Source organism: Terrapene carolina, unplaced genomic scaffold (assembly GCF_002925995.2).
Source record: "Terrapene carolina triunguis isolate 2854851 unplaced genomic scaffold, T_m_triunguis-2.0 Scaffold132, whole genome shotgun sequence".
Lineage (NCBI taxonomy): Eukaryota > Metazoa > Chordata > Testudines > Emydidae > Terrapene > Terrapene triunguis.
Window position 1 is genome coordinate 1,416,374 of NW_020664483.1, and position 27,357 is coordinate 1,443,730.

Genomic DNA, 27,357 nt, shown 5'->3' on the forward strand with positions numbered 1-27,357 from the left:
TTCTCTCAGAAGTAGCACTAGAGGTGGGGGAGGGAAGATGGTGTTATCTGTCTTTTGCACTTCCCTGTTATGTAGTTTCCTCCCTTCATTCTGTGGACGGGGACAAGTGGAAGAAAAGCGATGACTAAACGAGGAAAAAAACTTCAGTTCTGTGACCCAAAGATGGCCCTTGTCTCTACCCGGTGGAGACCAGTCAAGGGATGGGTGTAGCACCATGTTCGCTGCCGCTATTCTCAGACACGGGGCACAGGGAACCGGACTGGACGAGTGGCAGATGAGGGCTGTACATTCCTGCCCGAGGCTCCTCAGCTCCTGCTCTGCCCCTGAGCAGTAAAGCTACGCTGGCTCCACCATGAGGCCTTCAGCCGTCCCACGAGCAGCCTCCGCTGCTGGCCACGGCAGGGAAGTGATGGACCCTCTCGGCCCTGGGGCTGGGCATCATCCCCCCAAGGGCGGGAGCTCCCTGAAGGCTTCAGCCATCGCCCTCAGCCGTGGCCGGGGGGAAGGGGAATGCCTCGGCCTGGCCACCCCCCGGCGCACAGGGGCCCCGCCGTCCCCAAGGGGAGCAGCACCGGGCTGTGTACGCGGAGCCCAGAGCTGTGAATAAAGCCTGAGATCCCGGCCTGTGTGTGGCTGTGTGTGAGGGGGGGGAAGGGACATGCCTGAGGGAACCGCTACGGGGGCCGCGCGACGCTCCCTCGCGCCTCTCCCGCCCAAGCGTCGCGTCGCGTCGCGTCCCGTTCCGCCCTTCGGCGCATGCGCAATTCTCCCCCCCGCGCGCCCCCCCCGGCCCTAGGCGCCTCTCTCTCTCCGCCCGCGCATGCGCCCAGCCGTCTCGCTCTCCGCCCTCTGTGACGCAATGCCGGGGCCGGTTGCCTGGAGGCGAGGCGGGGCCTGGTCCGGCCGCGTGGAGCCTGGCTAGCGTGCGGAGTTGCCGGGCGTCCGGGAGCCTCCTGGGGTGAGTTTGGGCTGGGGTCGCGGTCCCCGCGCGGGGCGGGTGGGAGGAGCCTCCGGGGAGCCGCGCCTCGAGGCCGGGCTGGGGCCACCGGGCTGAGAGCGAGCGCCTCCCCCCCCGATGCTTGGACCGCTCGTGCCGCCCCTGAGCTCGCTCCGGGGGCGGGTGGAGTTCGGTCCCGCAGCAGAGCCCCAGCCGTCGGGCTTCTCCCGCACGCCACTGCAGCGTGCTCGGGGCCTGTGCCGAGCCGGGGGGAGGGCGGCTGGCTGGCTGGCCAGGGCCCTTGGTGGGCGGCCGCTCGGTGGCTTCGGCCCAGGGGGGGGCCAGTCCCGAGCTGCAGGGATCTGCAGTGCCCCTTCTGCCCGTCCTAGGAGGCAGCCAGAGCCCCTGCAGGAGCAGCCCACAGGGCTGCGATCAGTGGCACTCGCTGTTTGCGAGACAAGGAGGGGTGGGGTGAGTTGTATTTCAGTTGGTCCAATAAAAGACAACAAGGAGTCCGGTGGCACCTTAAAGACGAACCGATTTATTTGGGCATAAGCTTTCGTGGGTAAAAACCTCACTTCTTATGCCCAAATAAATCGGTTCGTCTTTAAGGGGACTCCTTGTTGTTTTTGTGGATACCGACTAACACGGCTACCCCCTGATACCTGACAATAAAAGAGATGATCTCACCTTGTCTGGCTAATGCCCTGGGATCGACATGGCTACAACAGCGCTATGATGAAAATAACTTGTTGGGGAAGAGTCAACGTGGTTTTTGTAAAGGGAAATCATGCCTCCCCCATCTACTAGAATTCTTTGAGGGGATCAACAAGCACGTGTCCAAGGGGGATCCAGTGGATATAGTGTACTTAGATTTCCAGAAAGCTTTTGATAAGGTCCCTCACCAAAGGCTCTTAAGCAAAGTAAGCTGTCATGGAAAGAGGGAAGGTCCTCTCATGGATCAGTAACTGGTTAAAAGATAGGAAACAAAGGATAGGAATAAATGGTCCATTTTCAGAATGGAGAGAGGTAAATAGTGGTGTCCCTGAGGGGTCTGTACTGGGCCCAGTCCTATTCCACATATTCATAAATGATCTGGAAAAAGGGGTAAACAGTGAGGTGACAAAATTTGCAGATGATACAAAACTACTCAAGATAATTAAGCCCCAGGCAGACTGCGAAGAGCTACAAAAGGATCTCTCAAAACTGGGTGACTGGGCAACAAAATGTCAGATGAAATTCAATGTTGATAAATGCAAAGTAATGCACATTGGAAAATATCTCAACTATACATATAAAATGATGGGGTCTAAATTAGCTGTTACCACTCAAGAAAGAGATCTTGGTGTTACTGTGGATAGTTCTCTGAAAACATCCACTGAATGTGCAGCGTCAATCAAAAAAGTGAACAGAATGTTGGGCATCATTAAGAAAGGGATCGATAATAAGACAGAAAATATTGGATTGCCTCTGTATAAATCCATGGTACACCCACATCTTGAATACTGCCTGCAGATGTGGTCGCCCCATCTTAAAAAAGATCTATTGGAATTGGAAAAGGTTCAGAAAAGGACAACAAAAATGATTAGGGATATGGAATGGCTTCCGTATGAGGAGAGATTAATAAAACTGAGACTTTTCAGCTTAGAAAAGAGATGACTAAGGGGGGATATTATTGAAGACTATAAAATCATGCCTGGTGTGGAGAAAGTAAATGAGGAAGTGTTATTTACTCCTCATAACGTAAGAACTAGTGGTCACCAAATGAAATTAATAGGCAGCAGATTTAAAACAAACAAAAAGAAGAATTTCTTCACACACTGCACAGTCAGTCTGTGGAACACACTGCTAGAGGATGTTGTGACGGCCAAGACTATAACAGGGTTCAAAAAAGAACTGATAAGTTCATGGAGGATAGGTCTCCAGCAATGGCTATTAGCCAGGATGGCAGGGATGGTGTCCCTAGCTTCTGTTTGTCAGATGCTGGGATTAAGCGATGGGGGATTGATCACTTGATGATTCCCTGTTCTGTTCATTCCTTCTGGGGCACCTGACATTGGCCACTGTCGGCAGACAGGATACTGGGCTAGATGGACCTTTGGTCTTACCCAGTATGGCTGCTCTTATGTACAACTGATTGTTTATTGCAGTTGGAGTCTGTGTGGAAACAGTGAAAGCCTCATGATGTGGCCACGCCAGGACAGGCCTGGGAACAGCCCCAGAAAGAATGTTTCCTCCTTTGGAAAAGGAGTGTCTCGGGGGATGCACGGCAAAAGGAAAGTACCAGCCACAGAGACTGTGGAAGAAAGTGCTCAAGACACCATCCTTGATGCTAAGCTTGTCACTGCTCAGAAGCAACCGCTGGAGAGTTCAAGTGGCATAGCAGGCATTTCTGGGGAGTGCAATCATGATGCTAAAAAGCCTCGGCTCCTGCAAGGAGAGAGTGCCACTGACCAGGGAGCTGTCAGTGAGGACTCCGAGGACAGCGATGGCAATAGCGATTACAGTGATCTGGAGGACTTCTCAGGGGATGATGATGACAAGACAGGTAGCGGAACCGCTGGCAGCAGTGATGAAGAGCCATGTGCTGGGGGAAAAGACATCTCAAAATTCAAAACTACCCCAGAGAGTGATACGAAGAGAGGTAAACACTGATAATAGGAAGTGTTTAATAAACTGTGTTTCAGTGTGACCCATCAGCGGTTCTGAGATCTTCTTTCCATGCTGACTCCTGCTTTTCTCTTTGACGTGCTCCTATCTCACAAGTACTGCTACCATGGTTCAGGGCATTCACACAGCTATATTTTTGTTGGCATAATTTCATGTTAGCCTGTTGACACTTTGCACCCTGCCAGGTACATGCGTTTCATGCTGCCTCACCAATGGTGCCTGGGTAGAGGATGTGGATGTGTTTTCAGTTGCTGTGTGGTATAGTGAGATGTCCTTGGGAACAGAGACCTGGGAAATAGGATGACTGGCTAATCCAGTTGCACAGAGCTGGTCAGACCAGCCTGTCTGCAGTAGACACTTCTTGTTACAACCCAGTTATAGCCTGACAGGCACGTTACAGCTCTGTTCCCCAGCGGGGTCAAACCCACCGGGTTTGGAACCTTGTATGTGGAGTAAACTGTTACAACCTGGTTATAAACTTGTTAAAAATCTGTAGAATGGATAAACCCTTAGGCTGGATACCAGGACCTATGTCCTAATCGTGTAGAATCTTTAAGGATGTAGCCTAAGGGAAACATTGGAAACTTATTATCTGAGTCACTTAAAACTGGACAAAACCTTGGAGCAGGGGTTCTCAAACTGGGGGTCGGGACCCCTTGGGGGGCTGCGAGGTTACTACATGGGGGGTCACGAGCTGTCAGCCTCCACCCCAAACCCTGCTTTGCCTCCAGCATTTATAATGGTGTTAAATATATAAAAAAGTTTTTTTAATTTATAAGGGGGGGTCGCACTCAGAGACTTGCTATGTGAAAGGGGGTCACCAGTAAAAAAAAGTTTGAGAGCCACTGCCTTGGAGAGTCTTTTGTAGAGAATGTTACCACGTTGACCTGAGGATGGATTGGAGCTGAACTAATAAGCAGTTTGATAGTCATGTGCAATGTGTGAGCTCTTAATTAACTATTCGTCTTTCCTCCCCACCCACACCAACCTCATGAATTGAATTTGGGATGGGGGGATGGCTCATGATTTTATCTGAGCTCTTTAAGTAGAGCTCATAAATCTGTAGAATGAAAACCCCGAAGATTTCTGTATTTATTTAATTTCCGTGTGAAGAAAGTTAAGCATTCAGTTTGTCAGGGTCATGGGACAGTAGCCAAGGTTCTGCCACCAAGTGCCTGAGAACCATAGTTGATGTCTGTGAAGTCTTCCGATGTGGATTAGCTAATGAACTGCGAAAACTAGGAAGGTTCCAAAGGATTGAGGTGGTGTATGCAAATATGATCTCCGCCTTCAAAAGGGCTCCTGGCAAATGCCACCCATATATCTAATTTAAGTCTTGAGTGAAATAATGGGACAAATAGTAAAGGAAAATAACCTGTAAAACATGTGGTTCAGTGGTGTCAAACACAGAGCCCCCTTGATGTACTTGGGGCTGCATGGTATATTTAGACTGTGAAGAATAAGTTTTAATTAAAAAAACAAGAGAGAGCTCGGAGCCTGCTCAGTTTTAATGATAACCTTCCAAATGTGAATCAAGGGTATGCAGATGCAGTTTTGTCTTCCTGAGCCTGAAACAGTAGCTTTGTGATTTGTGAACTTCTCTACTGCCCATTTATTTAGTTGGAGTGTTAACACTAAAGCTTGATGATAGGACTTTCTAAGATCTGCTCTAGGAATTATTTTGGGGGAGTTCTATGGCTTGCGTTATACAGGAGATCAGACTGTATGATCCTGATGGTCCCTTCTGGCCTTGGAATCTACGAACCTATGAAATGTCAGCATTAACTGTTTTGTTACTGATCATTTGAGTAGATGCAGTGAAGAGAATAGGAGGGGAGCAAAGCCAGTGGGGTTGTGGAATTGTGAAGAATTGTGCTGCAGGGAAGAAGATGTAGAAGGGACATAAAGAAAGAGAAAAAAGGAATTAGGAAGGAAGGTGGGGAAAGCAGGAGTGTTGGTACTAAAAGATGAACATGTTTTCTTCCGAGTGATGCTGAATGCAACAATAAGAACCAAACAGGCAACAAATATAGATAACTAAGTCTACTTATGACAAAAGCCAAATTCTACTCTTCATGTCTGCACCAAGTTCAGCATCTTGGCAGGGAGTCACTAGATGACCATTGTGGTTCCTTCTAGCCCTATGAAGTTCCAATTGACATCAGCAGAATTCTCACTGTGAAATGAGGATAGTATTTAGTCTTAAATTTATACCCCTGCCAACAATTAAAAATGGCATTAGCCTTTCTCACAGAATGCTTGACACCCCTGATTCAGGGTATCATAGAGCTCTGAGCAAGAAGCAGCATGGAGGATTTATAAAGAAAAAATAATGCCTGACAAACTTTTTTTTATTTACTAAATTAGTGGGCAGTAAGAATGATACAGATGTGATATCTGATATTTGTAAAGCCTTTGATTCAGAACCAAATTTTCGAAACCAGCTGCTTAAATTTGCATCTGAGTTACTCCCATGCATCTGAGTGTCTGCCTGAATGCACAATTATAGGATTTGCATCCTTATGAAATCAAACCCAAAAAAATGACATTGGATAAGGTCCGACGCTATTGCATGGATTAAAACCTAGCTGATTCACCACAAACCAAGCTTAATTGTAAATAGTAACATGTTGAGTTAGGGAGGTGTTTAATGAGTTCTGCAGGGACAGGTGTTAGGTTTTATTAAACATATTTATTAATGGATCTGAAGGAGGGAATGGAGAGCACATAAATGAAATTCAGATGATATTGAACTTGGAGGTGGCATGAATATAATGAAGATAAATAATAGAGAGGGCTCTAGAGAGATTAGATAGGTGGTCAAAATAAAAGAAATGTGAAACACAGATGTTCAGTGCAAGGCAGAAACCTGGAAACCAGTGATGCCAAGATATTTAGGGGTGTTAGTGAACAAGTAGCCACAAATCAGAATGACCACTTCATCTCTCACCTTCCAACTGAAATGTAAAATCCACTTCTTTCACCTAACCTCCCAAAACCAAATCCACTGAAATACAACAAATACTGAAAACATCTTCTTGGCTGGGGGTGGGTGGGGGAGAGGCAGATTGTCAGGTGTCCTGGAATTTGTAAGGCACTGAAGTGATAGAAGAACTGGTGTGATAGAACTGTAATGAAGGTTAGATATGAGAAGTAGCAGCTTAAAAAGGCTTTGTGGTGCTTGAGTGCCCAGAACACAATAGAGTGTTTATGAACTTTATAGAGTTATGGCCATACTGGGTGAGACTTCCGACAGTGGCCGGTGGGAGTGAACAGAACAGGAAAATATATTGAGTGATCCATATAGTGTCATCCAGTCCCAGCTTTTAGAAGTCAGAGATTTAGGGACACCTGGAACATGGGATTGTATCCCTGACCATCTCGGCTAATAGCCACTGATGAACCTACCCGCCAGGAATGTGTTTAATTCTTTTCTAAAAACCCAGTTATACCGTGCTAGGAGTCCCAGAACTTTCACCTTTCGCAGCAACTGGGTCTATGTGTTGTAGTTGGCTTCTAACTTGGGTATTGCTCTTGGATAATGAGGCCATTCCTTTGAGGACAGATTGCTAAGGGACATAGCAAAAAACAATTCAAGGTGGTTGTTGTCACAGAACAGCTGCAGATGGTGGAGCGCTGCTTCTGGGCCCAAGGAAAAGCACTAACTGGTGAGATTGCATTGTAATGCAGGATTGGGGCGACGAGCAGTGGCTACAAAACCTTTGGATGCAAAAGGCCACATTCCTGGATCTGTGTGCCATGGTTGCCCCAACCATCCAGTGCAGTGACATCAGAATGAAAGCTATACTGACAGTTGAGAAGCAAGTGGTAATCACATTCTGGAAGCTTGCAAGGCCAGATTGCTTATTGGTCAGCAGGAAATCATTTTGGAGTTTGAAACCCACAGTGCGGGCCAGTGTCTTGCAAGTTTGTAGGGCCATTAATAACCTCTTGCTATGCAGGACAGTGACGCTGGGCAATGGACAGGACGTAGTGGATGGCTTTATAGCAAGAGGGTTTCCAAACTGCAGTAGGATGAAAAACGGCATGCCCATTCCTATTTTGGCCCCAGCCCTCCTTGCCACAGAGTACGTCAACAGAAAGGCCTGCTTTCCTGTGGTTATGCAAATGGTGGCTCACTAGGGACACTTCACCAATATCCATATGGGCTAATCAGGGAAGGTGCATGCCCCTGACATCTTTAAGAACACAGGATTGTTCAGAAAGCTACAAGCAGCGGGATTCTTTCCCAACCATCAGACTACTATTGACAATATGGAAATGCCAGTAGTGATTTTGGGGTTCCCAGCCTACCACTTACTCCAGGGGTTGTGTCCTGCATAATATCTGTGATGCAACGGCGGAGAAGCTGCCAGCAGGGTAGAGGGCTGAGGTGGAGTGGCTGTCTAAGTTTGAACAGCCAGACACAAGTGCTGTTATGCAAGCTCAGTGTGGGAGTATGTTGTTGAGGGAGGCTTTGAAAGAGTACTTTAACGGTCAGCCACATTACCGTTCTGTACTGGACTGTTCTGTGGGGCTGAAGCGTTGGGTGCTGCTAGGAACTGTGTAGTGCTCGCTGGCCATCTGTAACTGTGTGTGTACTGAAGCTATGAATTAAGAGGTGCTCGTCGTACATTTATAAATGACTGCACCTTTATAAGTACCATGTGCTTTAAGTACCACTGTGCATTCAGTGATAGGTGTGGTGAACTAATAAAGATCATTATTTTATTTTAAAAAATATAAATGTATTGAGTGGCCTAATCAGGGCAGAAAAACTGTGCAAAAAAACAGGCAAGGCAGTATAAACTTTAAACATAAATTAACAGAATGGGACTATGAAATTGGAAAGGCAGCAAACATTTCTATCCATTTCAGTGCACAAACTTAGTTAATTGTGGCTACTCATTCACCTGCCATGGTTCTCACAGTTCCCTGGATGTGAATCTGTGGTTTTTCTTGCAGTCTCCCGGCATGGAGTGGCAGGGGTATGGTGCGGCCCATGATGCCACTTGGAATGCTGGGGTGGGGGTGGGGGTAGCTGCTAGCAGGTTTGGACAAGTAGGTCGGACAGGGTCTGCAGCATGTGTTTGCTGTCTGAGAAGACCCATTATGTCCTGGTGCATCTCCCAGTCCCACTGCAGGGCTCTACTGCGTGGTACGTTATAACTGGGATATTACACTGTTTACAGCCTTTGAGGAGAAAGCAAAGCAGGAGGTCTGACTTCCTGGGGAACTCCTGTGCAACCTGGAAAACCCCTGGTTAGGAGAGGAAGAGATGTGGGTCTCTGCCCAAGGGAAGTGACTGCTGAGGGGCTGAGAGCCTGGAGTGGATGCCCTTGCTGGATTATGACGGGGGAATACATGAGCAGTTGCCCTAAAGTATGACATAGGTAAAGAAATTCTACTTCAATAAAGACACTTAAAGTAATTGAATCTTCTGCTTCAGGACGTCCTCTGTTAATGGGGTCAGTCAGGAATTTGCATGCAGTTGACCAGCTTTGTTAGGTTTTTTTCTTTTTCTTTCTGAAGCAGAAGATATTGGTGGTTGCCAAGGGCAGGATAACTGACTTGATGGACCAATGGTCTGATCCAATGTGACAATCTGAGCATGGAGTGTACTGTTTGGGCTGCATGTTCAGAGGCTTTGTGGCATGTGCAGGAAGATGATTGCACTGGCCAGATCACATCAGGAATATTGTGTTAGTTCCAGACACTTAATATCATGAAGAATTCAAGGGGATGTATATGTCTCGCACTACTATGGGGAGGGTAAATGTCTTGACTATTTTAAAGGTGTAAACAAGAGGAAGAGGAACTGTTTGGGGTGTAACTAGAAATAATGGGCTAACAGGCATACCATCTACTTTGTCTGTAGTTGCAAGTAACATGTAAAATCACTGCCACTGAAATCTCTCTCTAGTATCCTGGTGTTTCTCTTGGTTTTGTTTCCATACCATGTGCATTTGCCTGCACTCTAGTCTTGGGAGAAACCCAAGAAAGACAGTCTGACTTGCTGGCTGTCCCTGTGCTTGGGGGTGGAAGTGTTTTGTGAGTGGAGGCACTGCAGCTGCCCCTGTATCCCTTGTACAGAGGGTGTAAGGGCAGAAGTGTGTGTCTGGCTGTGAGAGTCCCTTTTTGTTTTCTCTTTCCCAGAACTATCCTTAATGTCTTTCGAGGAACTGCTGCAGCTGCGGAACAGTGTTGGAACCAAAGCGTATCAGCAGATGACTAGTGGGAAGAAGCCATTGAACCATACAAAACCTAGGACAAAGCAACGGCCCAGCAAACAGGGGTAAAGGTGTTCCAGAGCCCTTTCTCTGCAGACAGAAGTGTATGTATGTGCTGCCTGGGATCCTCAGAGTGTCTTCTGTGCCAGGCAGGTGGATCAGACCCTCTAGCATGGCACACAAAAGAGATCCTTTGTCATAATGTTTCCTTTGGGAATGGTCCATCCCTTTGCCACTTGCCAGCCATGACTTTGAACTCAGCAAAAGTGTTTGTCAAGATAGCTCTTAGTTCCTAACCAACACTTCCTGCTGAGACACTCGTCCTGCCTGTGTCTCTGCTATCCTTACTGCAGGTGCTTTGCAGCCCCTCAGATTGAGAGATGCTTTTAACACTTCCCATGCTCACCTTTTGTTGTCTCTTCTGAGCTGTCCATAGTTCTCTTTAAATCTTAACTGAGTCCCTTCAGTCACTGAACCATTCTTCTTACTGTTTTCTGAACTCCTTCCAGCTTGCCAATATCGTTCTGGTAACGAGGTGCCCACAGCTGAGCACATTATTCCAAGTACAGTTAGAGCTATCTAAAGAGGAGCTATCCCTCCTGCTCCGTGGCCGGATGTAGCCCCAAATTGCTTTTTCCCCTCTGCAGCCTCTCACAGCTGCATTTTTTCCAAGTTAAATTTCCTCTTGTTAATTTCTGTCCAAATTTGTCAGCACTGGTGTTCACAGCTCCTCCCAGTTGAATATATTCTGGGGTGTCATCAATGTGATGATTAGTGGAGATATGAAATAATACAAGACCTAAACAGATTGCTACAGTCCCTCACCAGACACCTCCCCCCAGCTTTATACATTACCATGTGTCATTACCCTTGATTTGTGGTCCTGAAGCCAGTTTTCAGTCCGAGTAAGTGTCATATCCAAGGTGATTCAAACAGACTGCCTCCCCACTCTGTTTCATCAGCATTCTTTCATCTAGTTCTAAACCTCAGATGAAAACCTCTCTTCCCCCTTACAGGGATGGTGAGAATATTTTGTACTTCTGTTTTGCCTTCTACCTGAGGATCTTGGAGCTTTACAGACAATCCAGTATGCCTCATAAAACATCTGTGCCTCTGCTATTATGGAGTATTTATCTCTAGTTATTGCTGATGCTCCAAAGCCTTTTGAGGAATGCTTCATACAAAAGCCCCCAGGCTGCTAAAGTCCTTTGGTATGTTTGTGTTCTGAAAGGAACCTTCCTAAAAGGTCTGCCAGGGAAATCCATCAGAGTTCTGCTGATTTCAGTGGAGCACTGTAGAATGAAGTGCTGCACACTTGTTCAAAGGGTAGCAGTCCCTGCCAAATCACCTGTCATGAAAATACAAAGAAATGCACTGAGCGGGGCTTGAAAAATGTGTAGTAGAAGAAAGGGTGGGGGTCTCCAGGGAGCTGCTGGGGCAACACTCTGGTGAGGAGCCAAGCTGCTGGATGTGGGGCTAGTGCTGGTGCTCCTAGCAGGGTACTATCATGGGACTGTGCTTGGGACTTCCTCTCTTGTATTGTCTATGGCTAGGAAATGTCTGAATTTGATAGATGCCAGATGGGGGATGTCCTTCTCTCTTCCAGCAGGGAGATCATTTACTCTCTCTCCTCGCCCCCCACCCCCACATGCCTGTAAGCCTCCTGATTGTCCAGGGCTGCAGGGACTGTTACTCTTTCCTTCATGCAGCCCCCATTATTTGCATCCTCTTTTCTTGTGAATAGCTCCAAATCCTGCCTCTGCTTTTTGGGAGAAAGTACTGTCTGAGCTGCAGCAAAGCAAAATTGACCTGACTTGTTAGTTTCACTGCTGAACATTGTCATATTTGGATTTCAGGAAAGCGTTGGATGCAGTGTCTCAAAATCTGACCTTTCTGTGGCACGCCCAGATTGTTTACACTCTTTCGGCTACCTGTCAAAGGATAATGGTACATGGCAATGTATGACATTGAGGGGAGGTGTCCAGTGAGAGATGCTGCTGGGATTGGGCTATGTCCAGTCTAATTTACAAACATCTTAAGAGAGACTAAACAGCACTCATGTCGCTTGCTGATGATGTTGAATTGGGGGGAACCTCAAATACCATTGAGGACAGAAGTGATACAGAGGGAGCAAAGGTGATTTGAAAAACTGTCAGAAAACAACAAAATGTGATTGATTTTGGAGAAGATAATCCAAAATCCCTGGTAAGCAGTAATGAGGAAAATGTGTTGGGGCGATAGTGCATGGCTAATGAGACATGACCCTTTAACATGATATGGCAGCAAAATTAGCAAGTGTGGTTTTGGACTGCATACACAAAGGTGAGTAGCAGGGAGAATATAAGAATGGCCATAGTGGGTCCTTGCAGCCCAGTATCCTGTAATCTGACATAGGTGCCAGATGTTTCAAAAGGAATGAACAGAATAAGGCAATTTATCGAGTGATCCGCCCGTTGTCCAGTCCCAGTTTCTGGCAGGCAGAGATTTATGGATACCCAGAGCATGAGGTTGCATCTCTGACCATCTTGACTAATAGCTATTGATAGAGCTATCCTCCGTGAACGTATCTAATTCTTTTTTGAATCCAGTTATACTGGGTGGGAGGCAGTGGTCCTCTTTGTACAGTTCTGGTGGGATTTAGAATATCTAATACAGTTCTAGGCACTTCATTATTAGCAAGATGGGAATTTAGAAAAAAAAGCAGTAGAAATGATGAGGGTCTGGAGGAATGTATTAATGAACACTGATTATAATAGCTGTGTGTGCTTAAATTAATATCTGGTCAACTATGGCTAAGGGGGCGAGGGACCACATGTCTACAAATACTTTCATAAATGCTAAGATGAAAAGGGACCATTATGATAATCTAGTCTGACTTGTATAGCACAGGGCAGAGAACCTCACCCAATGATTTCTGCATCAGGCCCATGACTTATGATTGAGCTAGAGCATGTTGTTTTAGAAAGACATTCCGTCTTGTTTGAAAGACTTCAAGTGATGAAGATACTATATCATCTCTTAGTAAGTTGTTCCAGTGGTGGCTTACCCTCACTGTTCAAAATGCACCTTATTTCTAGTCTGGACGTATCTAGTTCAGTTTCCAGCTATAGTCTCCAGAAGAGAAGAATGAGGGGGGATTTGATAGCTGCTTTCAACTACCTGAAGGGGGGGTCCAAAGAGGATGGAACTCGGCTGTTCTCAGTGGTGGCAGATGACAGAACAAGGAGCAATGGTCTCAAGTTGCAGTGGGGGAGGTCTAGGTTGGATATTAGGAAACACTATTTCACTAGGAGGGTGGTGAAGCACTGGAATGCGTTACCTAGGAAGGTGGTGGAATCTCCTTCCTTGGAGGTTTTTAAGGCCCAGCTTGACAAAGCCCTGGCTGGGATGATTTAGTTGGGAATTGGTCCTGCTTTGAGCAGGGGGTTGGACTAGATGACCTCCTGAGGTCCCTTCCAACCCTGATATTCTGTGATTCTATGATCTTGTTCTGCCTTTGTCTGCTAGGTTAAAAAACCCTATACCATCAAATCTTCTTTCCATATAGGTTCTTGCAGATTGTGATCAAGTCACCTCTTAATTAAATAGATTGAGCTCCTTTAGTTTCTAACTATAGGGCAGGTTTTCCAGACTTTGATGCATCCTTGTGGCTTTTTTCTGAACCCTCTCTGATTTGCGAGCATCTTTTTTAAGGTGTGGACTCCAGAACTGGACACAGTATCCAATAACAGTCTCATCAGTGGTAATACTACCACTCCCTGCTTCTACTCTGTATTCCCCTGTTTTCCATCCAAGGATTGTGATAGCACTTTTAGCCACGGCATCGCACTGGGAGTTCATGTTCCGTTTCCACCATGGCCCCTAAATCCTTTTCAGAGTCTCTTTACAGGATACAGACCTTCATCCTGTAAGTGTGACATATTCCCATGGTTCCTAGATGTCTGACCTTGCATTTGGCTGTATTAAAAAGGCAAGATCTAGTGAGCCCAGCTGCCCAAGCAATCTAGATAGCTTTCTAGAGCTGACCTATCTGTCTCTGTTATTTACCACTCTGCCAGCGTGATTTTTGTAATCTTCTTCATTGATAGATATTGAATAGTATTGGGCCGAGAACACCAGGGAGGGAGAAGGATTATTTAATGTGTGTATAAGGGCCATGTTTACGTAGGTATCATGGGATGAAATTAAGCAAAGGAGACTGTCAGGTGATTGAGCAATAAATTATTTCACATTGTTCCTAGGGAAGCTATAGAAACTCCATTCCTTAGGAAATATTTTAAAACTAGCCTGGACAAAGCCCTGGAAAACATACTGTGGGGAGTTCTCCTGCCCTGGCTCTGAGGATGGTGGTCTGAAGGCAGGTGTATGTGAGAGGTGCAGGTGGTGAATGGACTGCACAGAGCAAACCTCCCCAGTTTTCTTTGATTGTTCTGGGTGACTGGAGAAGCAGTGGTCTTTCTCTATGCTGAGTGGTAGCAAACTGTCAGCAATCAGAGTCTGACCTGGCCAGTCCTGTCTCCTCCTTTCTCTAACATATGTGTTTCTCTCAGGCCACTGGAGATTTCTGCCAAGAAACCGGTCCCCTTTCTACGACAAGTGGTCTCTGTTAAAAAGACGGTAAGTGCTCTTTCCCAGGTTAGCAGTCGGTTCTTTTGGGGGCTGATGAGGGACACAAGATGCGTGTGGAGAGACAGCATAAATGGACTGATGAAGGGAATGAGACCCAGGTGGTGGTCTGGGGGAAAGGTATGGACCCACAGACTTCTGAGGCAGTCAAGGAGCAGGCTGTGAGGCGCATCCCCTTGTGAGTACAGGAGAGTTTGGTGCTGCCAGCGGATATGTGGAGGAAATGGTGCTTCCAGCTAGTCCTAGATTTTTAGATTCCAAGGCCAGAGGGACCACTGTGATCATCTAATCTAACCTCGTGCATTAGGCCATAGGATTGCCCTGGATGAGATCCTGTTGGAACTAGAGCTGGTCATTTGGAAAAACCTCCAATCATGATTTTAAAATTGCCAGTGATGGAGACTCTAACTGACTGACTGATAGGTCTCAAAATGTAATTGTGAGCAGGGAATCATCAAGTGGCTGTGTTTCTAGTGGGGTCCCACAGTGATCGGTTCTTGGCCCTGGGCTATTTAAAATCTTTATTAGTGACCTGGAAGAAAACATAAACTCACCACTGATAAAGTTTGCAGATGACACAGAAACTGGGGGAGTTGTAAATAATGAAGAGGACGGGTCACTGCTTCAGAGTGATCTGGATGACTGGTAAACTGGGCACAAGCAAACTATGCATGTTAATATGGCTAACGTATGCATCTAGGAACACAGTATGTAGGGCGGACACACCCCCACCCACCCCGTATCCTGGGAAGCTGCAACTCTGAAAAAGATCTGGGGATCCTGGTGGGTAAGCAGCTGAATACGAGGTCCGTGTGATGCAGTGACCAAAAGGGCTAATGGGCTCCTGGGTTGCCCAAATGGGACTCTCGAGTGGGAGCAGTGGTAATTTTCTCTCTGTATTTGGCACTGGTGCGACTGCTGCTGGGATGCTGTGTCCAGTTCCGGTGCCCACAGTTCAGGACGGATGTTGATAAATTGGAGAGGGGTCAGAGAAGAGCCACGAGAATGATTAAAGGGCTAGAAAACCTGCCTGATAGGATCGATTGAGCTTCTGGAGCCTATTTCGGTTAACAAAGAGAAACTTAATCCTTTAAACGTTCTCGTGGCTCTTCTCTGACCCCTCTCCAGTTTATCAACATTCTTCTTGAACTGTGGGCACCAGAACTGGACCCAGGATTCCAGCAGCGGTCGCACCAGTGCCAAACACAGAGGTAAAATAACCTCTCTGCTCCTACTCAAATTCTCCTGTTTATACATCTCAGGATCGCATTAGCCCCTTCGGCCACAGTGTTGCACTGGGAGCTCAGAGTTTAAGGCCTGAAGGGACCACCACATCATCTCATCTGATCTCCTGTCTATCACAGGCCTCCTACACCGTGAAGCACCCCCATGCTAAACCCAACAACTGAAATTAGACCAAAGTGTTACAGCCCACAGGAGACTAGACTATTAGGTGCTACAGGCAGAGAACAGGAGGGTCTGAGGTACCCTAGTGCCTGAAGCCCCCGCAATGGTAGGAAAATGGTAAGTAAGATACACCCAGATAGTCCTGGCAAGTGACCCGCACCCTACGCTGCAGAGAGAGGTGAAAACCCCCAAAGGTCACTCTCAGTCTGTGCTGGGGGGAAATTCCTTCCTGACCACAGGTGTAGCAATCAGTTAGACCCTGAGGATGTGAGCAAGAACCAACCAGCCAAGCAACTGAGAGAGAGAATGCTTGGAGCCACCTCAGAGCACCAGCCCATTGCATCCAGTGTCCCATCTCCATCTCTGGCCTTCTCTGATGCTGCAGTGGAAGGAGACAAAAAGACCGAAAAAAAGTGAGAGTAGAGAAAAATCTCTTCCTGCCTCCTGCTGGTGACCAGCGGAAGCCCTGAAGCATGGGATTTTAGAAAAATCAGAAGGGACCCCCAGGGCTGCCGAGCCTTGCCCCCCCGCCCCAATCACAAGCAACCCCCTTATACAATCACACTCCTAAATTTGTCTAGCTCTCTCAAATCTCACTAAGTAGGTTGCCCCATCGGTTCTTATTGGGACGCTGTTCCAGAACCTCACTCTACTGATGGTTAGAAATCTTCTAATTTCTAGCCTGAACTTGTTCATGGGTAGTTTATCCCCATTTGTGTGTGTGCCTATACTTTTTTTTAGCTTAAATAGCTCTTCAGCTTCCCTGACATATTTACAGAGGGTAATCCTATCCCATCTGCCTTTGTTTTGTCTCCTTTCATATGTCTCCGATCATCCTAGTAGCTCTTCTCCTCACCTGCCGCAGTTTGAATTCATCTTTCTTGAATGTGGGTGACCAGAATTCCAAATGAGGTCTGACCAGTGCCTTGTACTATGACATTTAATACTTTTCTGTCTCTACGGGAAATGCCTCGCCTGATTCATCCTAGGATTGCGTTTACCACAGCAGATTTTCTGTCCATGACCCCCAACTCATTTTCAGAGTCGCTACTTTAGAGGCCCCCATCCTGTAGGTATGGCCTGCATTCTTTGTTCCTAGATGTATGACTTTACATTTGGCCATATTAAAATACACATTTGCTTGTTCCCAGCTTATAAAGTGATCCAGATTGCTTTGTAACAGTGATCTGCCATCTTCGTTATTTACCACTTCCCTAATTTTTGTATCTGCAAACTTTATCGTTGATTTTTATGTTTTCTTCCAGATCATTGATGAAAATGTTAAATAGTGTACGACAAGAGCCCTAGATACGGGAGCTAGGACTAGGCTGAGTTAGGGAGAACAACCAAGCTGCATTCAGGCATTAGTTCTGCTCTTGGTTCTAATCCTCTGCCCCCCCCCCTTCCATTCTATGCAGGTGCAGAGAGACCCACGCTTTGATGACCTGTCTGGGGAGTACAACCCAGAAATATTTGAGAAGACGTACAGTTTCCTGAACGGTCTCAAGAAGAGGGAAAAAGAGGTGACACTATGTCCTTTGCTTGTGTTGGGGCAGAAAAGCCTGCTTCAGTGAGGCATCTTTTATAGGGCCCCATCATGCAGGCCTCAGAGGGAAAGAATGACATGCAGCAGGACTCACTGGGTATTGCTCTCTCCTGTAGATAGTTCAGAAGCAGCTGAAGAAAAGCCAGAATGTGGAGCAGCAGGAGAAACTGCAGCAGCTCCTAAAGCGCATGGTGAGTTAGTGTTTTGAGAACCAGCTTCAGCTCACTGCTCCCATGGGAGGGAGACAGCTGAGACTGGCCAACATGGAAGACTCCAGTGTGGCTAATGAGACAGGAGGTTTGCCCTGAGCACGGCCTGGACAGTCCATAACATGTTCCTGTTTTTCTTCCCAGACACAACAGGAGGAGGCTCAGAAGGAACGGCAGAGGCAGAGAGAGAAGGAGCTGGCCTTGAAGAGAGCACAGAGGGAGCAGGCCCAGCTGGGAAGGAAGCCCTTCTACCTAAAGAAATGTAAGTTCATGATGCTGCTGCTCTGTTTACACTAGGAAATGGACCTGTTGCTGACAGTTTGCCATTAACGTGTGGTCCCTGCACCTAGAGTACTAACGAGCAGATTGAAAAAAACTCATTCAATAAATAGCCATCACACCAGATCCCCCTACGCTGGTGGGGGCAATAGTGTAGGTGGGGCAAATCTGTCAGCAGCGCCATTAGAGAAGAGCAGAACAAGCATTCTACTTCGAGTGATTGCTCATGTCCATTCAACTTAGGTGTGTGCGCTCGCCACATGCACTGGTGCTGGAAGTTTTTCCCTCAGCAATATCCATAGGGCACTGCTTTGGCGCCCCCTGGAGTGGTGCGTGTATGCCGTGGCATATAGGGCGCTGCCAGCCCCCTCCACCCTCAGTTCCTTCTTGCTACCAGTGACGGTGCTGGAACTGTTGCTGCTTCAGCTAGCGCTGTTGCTTCTCGTTCGTTCAAATCCATTTACCTTTTGTATATTATTGTATATAGCTTCCCTCTAGTTTTAGTTTCCCTATTTGTTTGTTACAGACTTAGTAGGTCCCGAATGGGGCATGTCCCGGTCCCCACGCTTTAAGCCCTGTGGTTGCTGTAAAAGGCCCATGCCCATTAGCGATCCACATAACAGTTGTTTACGGTGGTTGGGCGAAGGTCACATTAGTGATAAATGCAGAATCTGCAAGTCCATCAAGCCTGGGACGAAGAAGGAGCATGACATTCACTTGAAAGTGCTCCTTATGAAGTCTGCCCTTTACCCCGATGCTGGAGCAGTGCTCCGATTCAGCGCCAAGCACCATGACGTCGGTGCGCAGCGCCCCGCCAGTACCGTCTGCAAGTCAGCACCAGTCCCCTTCTGTGGCTCCAGCCAAAAAGCCCAGAAAGATAGGGCAAGGAAGGTCTCCAGCTTCCCACAAGGGAAAGGACAAGTCTGGGGTGGACCAAGGCCCTGTCTTGGCACCTCTTCACCCCCTTGGGGATCCTGGACCCCAGTTCAGGTCGAGCAGTGTAGCCCAGCCTGCTCCCTGCCGGCTACCCGGGATTGCGACAGAGGTCCTCATCAGCTCCGTCCATGCCAGAGGCCCTGCAAGCGGCACAAGAGATTATGTCCCTCCTGGTGCTGCCCACTTCGGCCCCTGCAGGGTCCCGGTTCCCGGGTAAACCCGCGTCGGGACCACCACAGTCTCCACCTTTCCAGCAGCGCTCTCTGTCGCAGGCAACGGTCGCCCTCTCGCAGCTGACACGCTTCTGACCGCGATAGGTAGAAGCTTTGCAGCCCCATCCAGACCTCAGACAAGGGCAGAGAGGCTCGAGGCACGGCTCGTGTAATCTCCGTGGCACCGGTACCTCTCCAGGGACAGGTCGAGGGACCGACGGTACCATTCTCCGGACCATCACCGATTCCCCCAGGGTGGCATCACCGCGTGCGGCTGCATCTTTACGATGCTAAGCCCACTCTAGTTCCCGATCCCGCTCCACATTCTGGTACCGCTCATCAAGTGTGAGGTGTAGATCACCAGACCAGGGCCGCTGAGTGCCGCCGGTTGCCAAGGCCCCAATCCAGGCGCTCGTCGAGGTCAGCTAGATCCAACTCCAGGAGGAGCGACCGGTACCGAAGAGGACAGATCCACCACTCAGCCCCATCTTGGTCGCAGAGGAGCGACCGCTCGAGTTCTAGCTTGGGTTCAGAGCGAGGTTCCCTAGCTGCGGGACAAGCTCCGATACCTACGGTGCAGACTCTATTGACGGCACTGCAGCCCGCCCCATGGCCTCGGTCTCCATGGCCGGCAAGGTGGTACCCACGGGGGTTCACTCAGCCCTTGGTATCCAGAGCTTCGGAGAGATTGGCTACCTCCCTCTCCCGCCCCGCTCCAGTTCAAGAGGCCTTGGCTGCAGGCACCTCACAGGCAAAGGTGGGGATTTCCCCGAGTGGATCTGTTCGCCACCAGGCAGAACAGGAAGTGTCACCGCTTCTTCTTCAGATGGGGTCTGGGCAAGGGCTCCCTCTCCGATGCCTTCCTCCTGTCCTGGGCAGGAAGCCTGGTGCCCCCCCCCCCCCCCCCCCCCCCAATCCCGCTAGTCAGCAGGGTCCTGGTGAAAGTCAAGAGAGACAGGGCCCAAGTTATGATCGCCCCAGCGCGGCCGTGCCAACATTGGTTCGGCACACTGTTGAGCTTGGCAGCGGTTCCCCCGTGGTCCCTGCCGGACCGACCAGACCTGCTGTCACAGGACCACGGTCGCCTCTTGCTCCCCAGTCTCGCGTCTCTCCAGCTCATGGCGTGGATGCTGCGTGGTTGAAACCCGAAGAACGGACCTGTTTGGAAGGGATCCAGAAGGGTCCTGGGGAGTAGAAAACCCTCGACTAGACAGACCTACCTGGCAAAGTGGATGAGGTTCTCCTGCTGGGCAGCCAAGTGGAGCATCTCCCCCTCACGTTCTTCGGTGCAGTCGATCTTAGACTACCTGCTTCATTTGAGGAATCAGGGCCTGGCACACTTCTCTATCAGGGTGCATCTGGCAGCCATCTCTGCCTTTCATCTGCTCGTCCGGGGGCAGACGGTGTTCTCCCATGACATGACGGTCAGGTTCCTCAGAGGTCTTGAGAGACTTTTTCCTCAAGTTCGGTCCCTGGTCCCTCAGTGGGATCTCAACTTGGTTCTGTCCAGGCTCACGGGTCTGCCCTTCGAGTCTTTGGCCTTGTGCTTCCCCGTCTCACCTATCATGGAAGGTAGCTTTCCTGGTGGCGGTGATGTTGGCAAGGCGAGTCTCCGAGCTGCATGCCCTGACCTCGGAACCACCATACACGGTCTTTTATAAGGACAAGGTCCAGCTCCAGCCCCACCCGCACTTTCTTCCCAAGGTGGTGTCCACTTTCCACATGTGCCAGGGTCTTCTGCCCTAAGCCCCATGAGACTAGTGAGGAGAGGCGCCTTCACGCTTTGGACGTAAGAAGGGCTCTGGCTTTCTGCCTAGATTGGACAAAGCCTTTCTGTAGGTCGACTCAGCTTTTCATCTCTACAGCGGATAGGACGAAGGGCCTCCTGGTGTCCACACAGAGGATTTCTAACTAGATTACCTCTTGCATAAGGGCTTGTTACCAGCTAGCAGTGGCCCCGCTGCCGCCGACTGTCAGAGCCCACTCAACCAAAGCGCAGGCATCTTCAACAGCTTTCCTGGCACACTTCCCGATCCAGGACATCTGTTGAGCTGCGACGTGGTCCTCAGTCCACACGTTCACGGTCCATTTTGCCATCACTCAACAGGCCAGAGACAATGCCGGGTTCGGCAGAGCTGTATTGAAATCTACATGTCCATGAACTCCTTACCCGCCTCCATGGGTACTGCTTGAAGTCACCTAAGTTGAATGGACACGAGCAATCACTTGAAGAAGAAAAGACAGTTACCGTTTTCTGTAACTGGTGTTCTTCGAGATGTGTTGCTCATGTCCATTCCACCACCCGCCGTCCTTCCCCACTGGCAAGTAGGAACTGAGGGTGGAGGGGGCCGGCGGTGCCCTATATGCCAGGCCACTCCAGAGGGCGCCAGAGCCGGTCCCCTACAGATACTGCTGAGGGAAAAATTTCTGGCACCGGTGCATGTGGCGAGCGCACACACCTAAGTTGAATTGGCATGAGCAACACATCTCAAAGAACACCAGTTATGGAAAAAGGTAACTGTCTTTTGGCCTTCCCTAGCACTGCCATTGTGCTAAGCACATTAGACAGGGGAAGACCAATGGGTGAACCCTTCCAAAGTGACCTAGACACTTAAGAGCCTGAACCTCATTCCAAGTCAATTGGACATAAGGTGCTTTAAAAATGTTGTTCACGGTTCCTGCACCAGAGGCCTGAGAGAGGAAGGCAGAGCCCATAGATGAGGCACTTGACTGGGATTCAGGAGATCTGGCTCAGTTCCCTGCTCTGTCACTGACTGCTTGTGCCTTTTCATCTCGCTGTGCCTCAATTCCCCACCTGTACCATGGGACTAATAGCTCTTTGGGGAAGGGCCTGTCCTTTAGTTTGTGTATGTACAGTGCCTAGCACAATGGGGCCCTGGTGTCAGCTGGGGCCTCTGGGCGTAATGGTAGTATTACTATGAACAGTGTAAGCCTAAACGGGTGGGAGGGGGGTGGTAGCCAAGTGGGGCAGCACCTTGCTCCTGGATTTTGCATGTGTCCAGCACTGTTGTGTATAGATGATGGGGCAGGAGGATCATGGGCTGTCTGGAAGAAACATGTCGTCACAAGGGACGTGAAAAACAAGAGGGTGGAGCCATGGGCCAGGGTTAGGGAATGGGCTGCAGGTGGATAGGGCAGAGCAGAAACGGATCCTGAGAGGGTTGTGCTGGTTTGGAGTAAACACCACCTTGTCCTTTGGCATTCCACAGCTGAGAAGTGGAAATTGGACCTGGCTGAGAAGTACAAAGTGCTGAAGGGGAGCGGGAAGCTAGAGAGCTTCCTAAGCAAGAAGAGGAAGAGGAACGCCATTAAGGACAAGCGCAGACTGCCCTTCCGGAAGAACATGTGACTTCTGGGTGGGTGGAGCCGGCAACCAGCTCTTTGAGTGATGGATATCGGATGGTGGGATTTTAGCCTCTTCTGATGGAGAGCTGGGCTTTGGATTGTGACTACAGCCAGCAGCCCCACTTCCTGACTGCCTCAAGTCTGTCCTGCATCTCTTTAGCATCGGAACCAAGGACTGTGTCCGTCCATCTAGACAGAGTCTGAGCAGAATAAAGTTCTGACCCAGGCCTGCACAAGGCCACCTCGAATCTTCCATAAGGTCAAACCTTATCTATAATTCTGTGTCCATACAGCAGGGGAGTCCAATAAGGGGAGCTCTGTGCTTCACAAAGCACGCCTCCACTTTGCAGACAAATTCAGCAGAATTGGAGGGGGCTTTGCAGGGACACAAGGGGAAAAAACAGAATGAAGAATCATGCTGATTGTGCTCAATTGATCCTGCGTTACTTATGCACCCCAGAGCTGGTGCTCTTTCCTGTGGTCATGGTTGACTTCTTGTAACATCACCACATTGTCTTAATGTAACTTCAGCCAGTAGGGGGAAAATGGTAAGTCACAAATCCTAATGGAACTCTTATTACAGGGTGGAAAAAATCAACTAGGCTACGGCAAAATTGCAAGTACTGTACAGTCTCACTCCACAGCAAGCTTATAAAATCATGACTAGAGTGGAGAAAGTGAATAAGGAAGTGTTGTTTACACATGAACCAGGGGTCACCTAATGAAATTAATAGGCAGCAGGTTTAAAACAAACATAAGGAAGTTCTTCACCCAATGCACAGTCAACCTGTGGAACTCGTTTTCAGGGGATGTTGTGAAGACCAAAAGTATTACTGGGCTTAAAAAAAAAAATAGATTAAGTTACAGAGGATAGGTCCATCAGTGGCTATTAGCCAAGATGATCAGAGATGCAACCCCATGCTCTGTCTCTCCCTAAACCTCTGACTGCCAGAAGCTGGGACTGGATGACAGGAGATGAATCAGTCGATAATTACCCTGTTCTGTTTATTGCCTCTGAAGCATTTGGCATGGGCCACAGCCAGAGACAGGATACTGGGTTAGATGGACCATTGGTTTGACCCTGTATGGCTGTTTTTACGGCCTGAATCCTGCAGCAAACTCCCCCTGCATTCCACAGTTACTTGAGTGCAGGATGGTGGAGATTCTATGGTAGCTTCAGCTACCTTCAGAACCCCTCCAGGTTTCTGTGCATCACTAGTGTTGCTGAAACTATGTACGTCACATAAGTTAAAAATTAGCTGCCACCTCCTACGGTTGTGCTGTAAGTCACGTGCCCTACATCCCAGAGCCCTGGATAGAACCTGGGTCCCAGGCCACTTCCTTAAGTATAGCACCATCCCTTTTCTATAGGCAGTGCCCTTCTGCATTTGCTACACAGAAATTCCATCGTAGGCCACTGCTTGCTTGGCCAGCCAGCTGGGTCTCCCCACTGGGTAGACATGGTGGTGCTGAAGCAGCCCTGTTGCACCGACAGCGCTGCCAAGCACAGACACGTGGCCCACTCTTTCAGCGTGGCGAAGGGTTGGTGGTGGTACATGGCAGGAGCTGGGTTCTATTGCTGGCTTTGCCAGAGGTGATGTTGGCTCAGGCCCCTGGCCTAAGAAGTGCCAGTACAATCTGACTTTGGGGGGGGTCCAGTCTGGAGAGGATGCAGAATTCTACTTTAAACAAATTTCGCTTTAACTTCCAAAATACTGGTAAAACCAATGTTTTGTCTCATGGAACCATAACAGCCTGCCTACCTCCCTGCATCAGCAGTGGGGATACCACTCACTCACACGCACACGCCCTCTCCCCTTCGGGTGAACACACCTTTAACAATTGGGTGAACAGTGTTTTTCTAGACAGCCGGAGAATGGTGGGAATGGTGACTCCTGTGGTCTATTCCTGACATGGGGCCTTAGTGTGGTCTAGTGGTTACAGACAGGCTGCCCAAGCACTCTGTTTGTACATTCAGTCTGAAAAGTAGTGTGGGTAAGTGGATGAGTCTTGGATTTTAGTCCCTGCTGTGGTGATCTTGTGCAACCTCTCAGATAAGAGGAAGGGTAGTTGTCTCCCTCCAGGGTACGAGGCCTTGCTCAATAATAAGGACTGACAGGTACATAGAAGCACCAGCAGCCAGTGGAAGAGGTGAGTTAAATTCATGGTCACCTGGTTTACAGTCCAGTGCACTTTCCCCAAGGCTAAATGGCATTTTGTGTGTGCCCCACCCCCACTGGGAGCCATAGGAGAATGTACCACAGTGTAGACCCAAAAGCATGGCCTAGCCTGCACGTTTGAAATATTTGACTACTGCTGGACACGAAGGCACCAGGGCCCTCACAGTAATATCAGTTCTAAGGTAAGAAGCCTCAGGCTGTCCAGTAATCCAGCCTTCCACCCCTCCCTTCCAGCTGCGAGCAAAAGAGCATGAGAACACTCCCAGTTATAAAAACAACCTCAAATTTCTAGTCTGAATTTGTCTGGCTGCAGCTCCCAGCCATTGATCGTGTGCTGCCTTTGCCACGGTAAAGAGCCCCCTGCTACCAGAAATCTTTCCCCAGGTGAATGCTTAGACTGTGATCAAATCATCTCAGCGTTCTCTTGGGCAAACTAAACTAATCTCTTACTAGGAGGCAGGTTTTCCACATCTCAAATCATCCTTGTTGCTCTTATGAACTTAGTTCAGTTCCTCAATGCCCTTTTTGACGTATGGACCCTGAAACTGGGAATCTCAGTAACAATGATCTCCAATCTTATCCTCCCCTGCCCCACGCTCTTCCTCAGACCCTGTTTCTAGCCAGTGTGACTAGGTATGTAGATTTTAGAAAGAATGCAAACAAACCTTTTTGCCCCTTAGCAGTGGTGTGACTGCTTATTCACTGCCTTCCTGTTACCTCCAGTATCACCCAGTGAGAAAATACACTGGTCTTTGGGGATCACGGCTCTTTCTGGTGTTTCTCGCCCCTATCTCTGTCTTGGTTCTTCTCCCTAGTGTTTCCCTAGCTGCAGCCACTCCCAAGTTCCTCCACATGGCCTCCACTCCCAGCCCTTGGCCCTGTTCCTTTAGCTGAAATGATCAGGTAGTTCACGCTGATGTTTAAAGTCCCATTCTAAGGTTTTGAAGTTGCCACCCTAGAAGCTCAAGGGGGGAGACCAGAGTTCAGCCTGCTGACGTGTTTTCAGTGTGACCTTCGCAACCTTGAGAAGTGGAAGCAGAGAGTCTCTATGACCTGACAGCCCCCTGAAGGCAGGTGTGTAAACCTTTAATTACAAAGAGCCAGCCATGGCACCACTGCAGGAATGAAACGCCCTGAGTGGTTCTCCTGCAGTGCCAGGGTGGGCATGGCCAGAGATCTGCCACCCCCTCTCCTCTCCATGGAGTCGGCAGTTCCTGTCCCCAGGAATGTCCCTAACCCTGAGCCCAGGGCCGTTCCAGCTGCCACGTCCGTGCCTAACCTCCCTCCCCCACTGTTTTAATCCCCACTCCCCTGGCCCTGCTTGATTCCCCCCCCCCCCACACACACACACACGTTTAACCCTCACTTCCCTGGCGCCCTGCCCCTCTCCACAGGATTAAATTCCCACTGCCCAGGCCCTGTGTAACATCCTCACCCAACCCTGGCCATTTAACCCCGGCTGCCCTGGCACTATCTGATACTCCCTCTGTGCTGGCACTGCTACTTCCTTCCCCAGATGTGTGTAACCCCCTGCTCTCCTGGCACAGCAGAACCCCCACATGCTCGGGCGCTTACCCTGCTGCCCTGGGGCTGCCCAACTCCCCCTTCCAGCTGTCTTTTCTCACAAGCCTTTCTGAATTTTACTGACCAAACCAACTTCCTGTCCTCAGGAGCTCCACTAGCTCTGCTCTGCCCTCTCCAGCTAATCATGTGTCCTGGGGACCCCAGCCTCCCTTCCCCCATCAGGAAGGTCTCCCCACGCCTATTGCTCCTGACATTTTGCCCATGTGGTTTGGGGCCAGGGAAGGGTTTGGAGGCGGGATAGGAGGGGACGTGAACAAGTGGCTTCTGAGATTTAACATTGTTCTAATGCTCTGCTGGCAGGCCACAGCTGCGGGGAGCTGGCCTAGAAACCTCACAGGGGGTTCCTGATATATTCTGCACAGGAACCTCCCTGGGCCGCTCTGCTTGTTTTAGGAGGCACTAGCTCTGCAGGGCAGAATATTTGGCTGCGTGGGCAGATCACGGGGGATTGTCTGATGGTCGTGCAGGGCGGGGAGTGCTGGCCCAGTCGTAAACCGCATTTGCTGGACTGCTCAGCTTCAGGGCCTACAACGCTCGCACCAGTGGGTTTGGGTTGCATCGGGCGTTGTCTTGTTTTCCGCTAACGGACACAGCTGGAACTATAGCAGATAACAGCACAGCAACCCGAGCGTTAAATATTAGCAATTGGAGGCCGTTCAAACAGAGGCATGTTTAATTGCTTCCTAACAGAAGTCCTAGCCAAAAAACAACCTGCGATTGTGCTTTTCCAAATGACACAACAAAGGTTTGGTGTTTGTGTCTCACTCTCTCCAGAGCAAACCTGCTCAGCTTACAGGGAAAAGAGAGGGGTTTTCTAACCACCACCAGCATAAACGCCACCTGAAATGTGACAGCACAGCTGGGTTCTTTCTGACCCAACCTGCCCCACAGCAGAGAGGTTCTGCAATCTGTGGATGGTATGCCAGCTAGAAAATAGAATCAAAGCCTCTCTCGCAGAGCTAATGATATCTTAGGTACAAGCAATCATGACTAGATCACATTTATAATGTGCAGATAGAATAAAGGCCAAACCGGCACTATAGATACATGTGGTGCTTTAAAAGGGCAAGTTTCACCCATGCAGTCATGAGCCAAATCAGCTGGCAGGAACATCTAATACGTGTCACACCCATCCTTCAGTCCCTACGGTAGCCTGAGCTAGCGACAAACCCAGC

At 49.0% G+C, this 27,357-nt stretch overlaps 1 protein-coding gene across 1 annotated transcript; it reads left to right on the forward strand.

Moving 5' to 3' along the window:
* Nucleotides 1-848: 848 nt before the first annotated feature.
* On the forward strand, nt 849-22,666 carry RRP36 (ribosomal RNA processing 36). The gene is made up of 8 exons (XM_024213939.2): nt 849-958; nt 3,088-3,581; nt 9,764-9,902; nt 14,388-14,454; nt 17,289-17,393; nt 17,533-17,607; nt 17,770-17,887; nt 22,283-22,666. The coding sequence occupies exons 2-8, from the start codon at nt 3,119-3,121 to the stop codon at nt 22,420-22,422; spliced, it is 1,107 nt and encodes a 368-aa protein (XP_024069707.2). The 5' UTR covers nt 849-958; nt 3,088-3,118; the 3' UTR covers nt 22,423-22,666.
* The last annotated feature ends 4,691 nt before the right edge of the window (nt 22,667-27,357 follow it).

Coding starts and splice junctions, on each gene's coding strand:
- RRP36 (XM_024213939.2), top strand. CDS start 3,119: ATGATGTGGCCACGCCAGGACAGGCCTGGGAACAGCCCCAGAAAGAAT. Junction 17,608..17,769: donor AGCAGCTCCTAAAGCGCATG/GTGAGTTAGTGT, acceptor TTTTCTTCCCAG/ACACAACAGGAGGAGGCTCA. Junction 17,888..22,282: donor GCCCTTCTACCTAAAGAAAT/GTAAGTTCATGA, acceptor GGCATTCCACAG/CTGAGAAGTGGAAATTGGAC.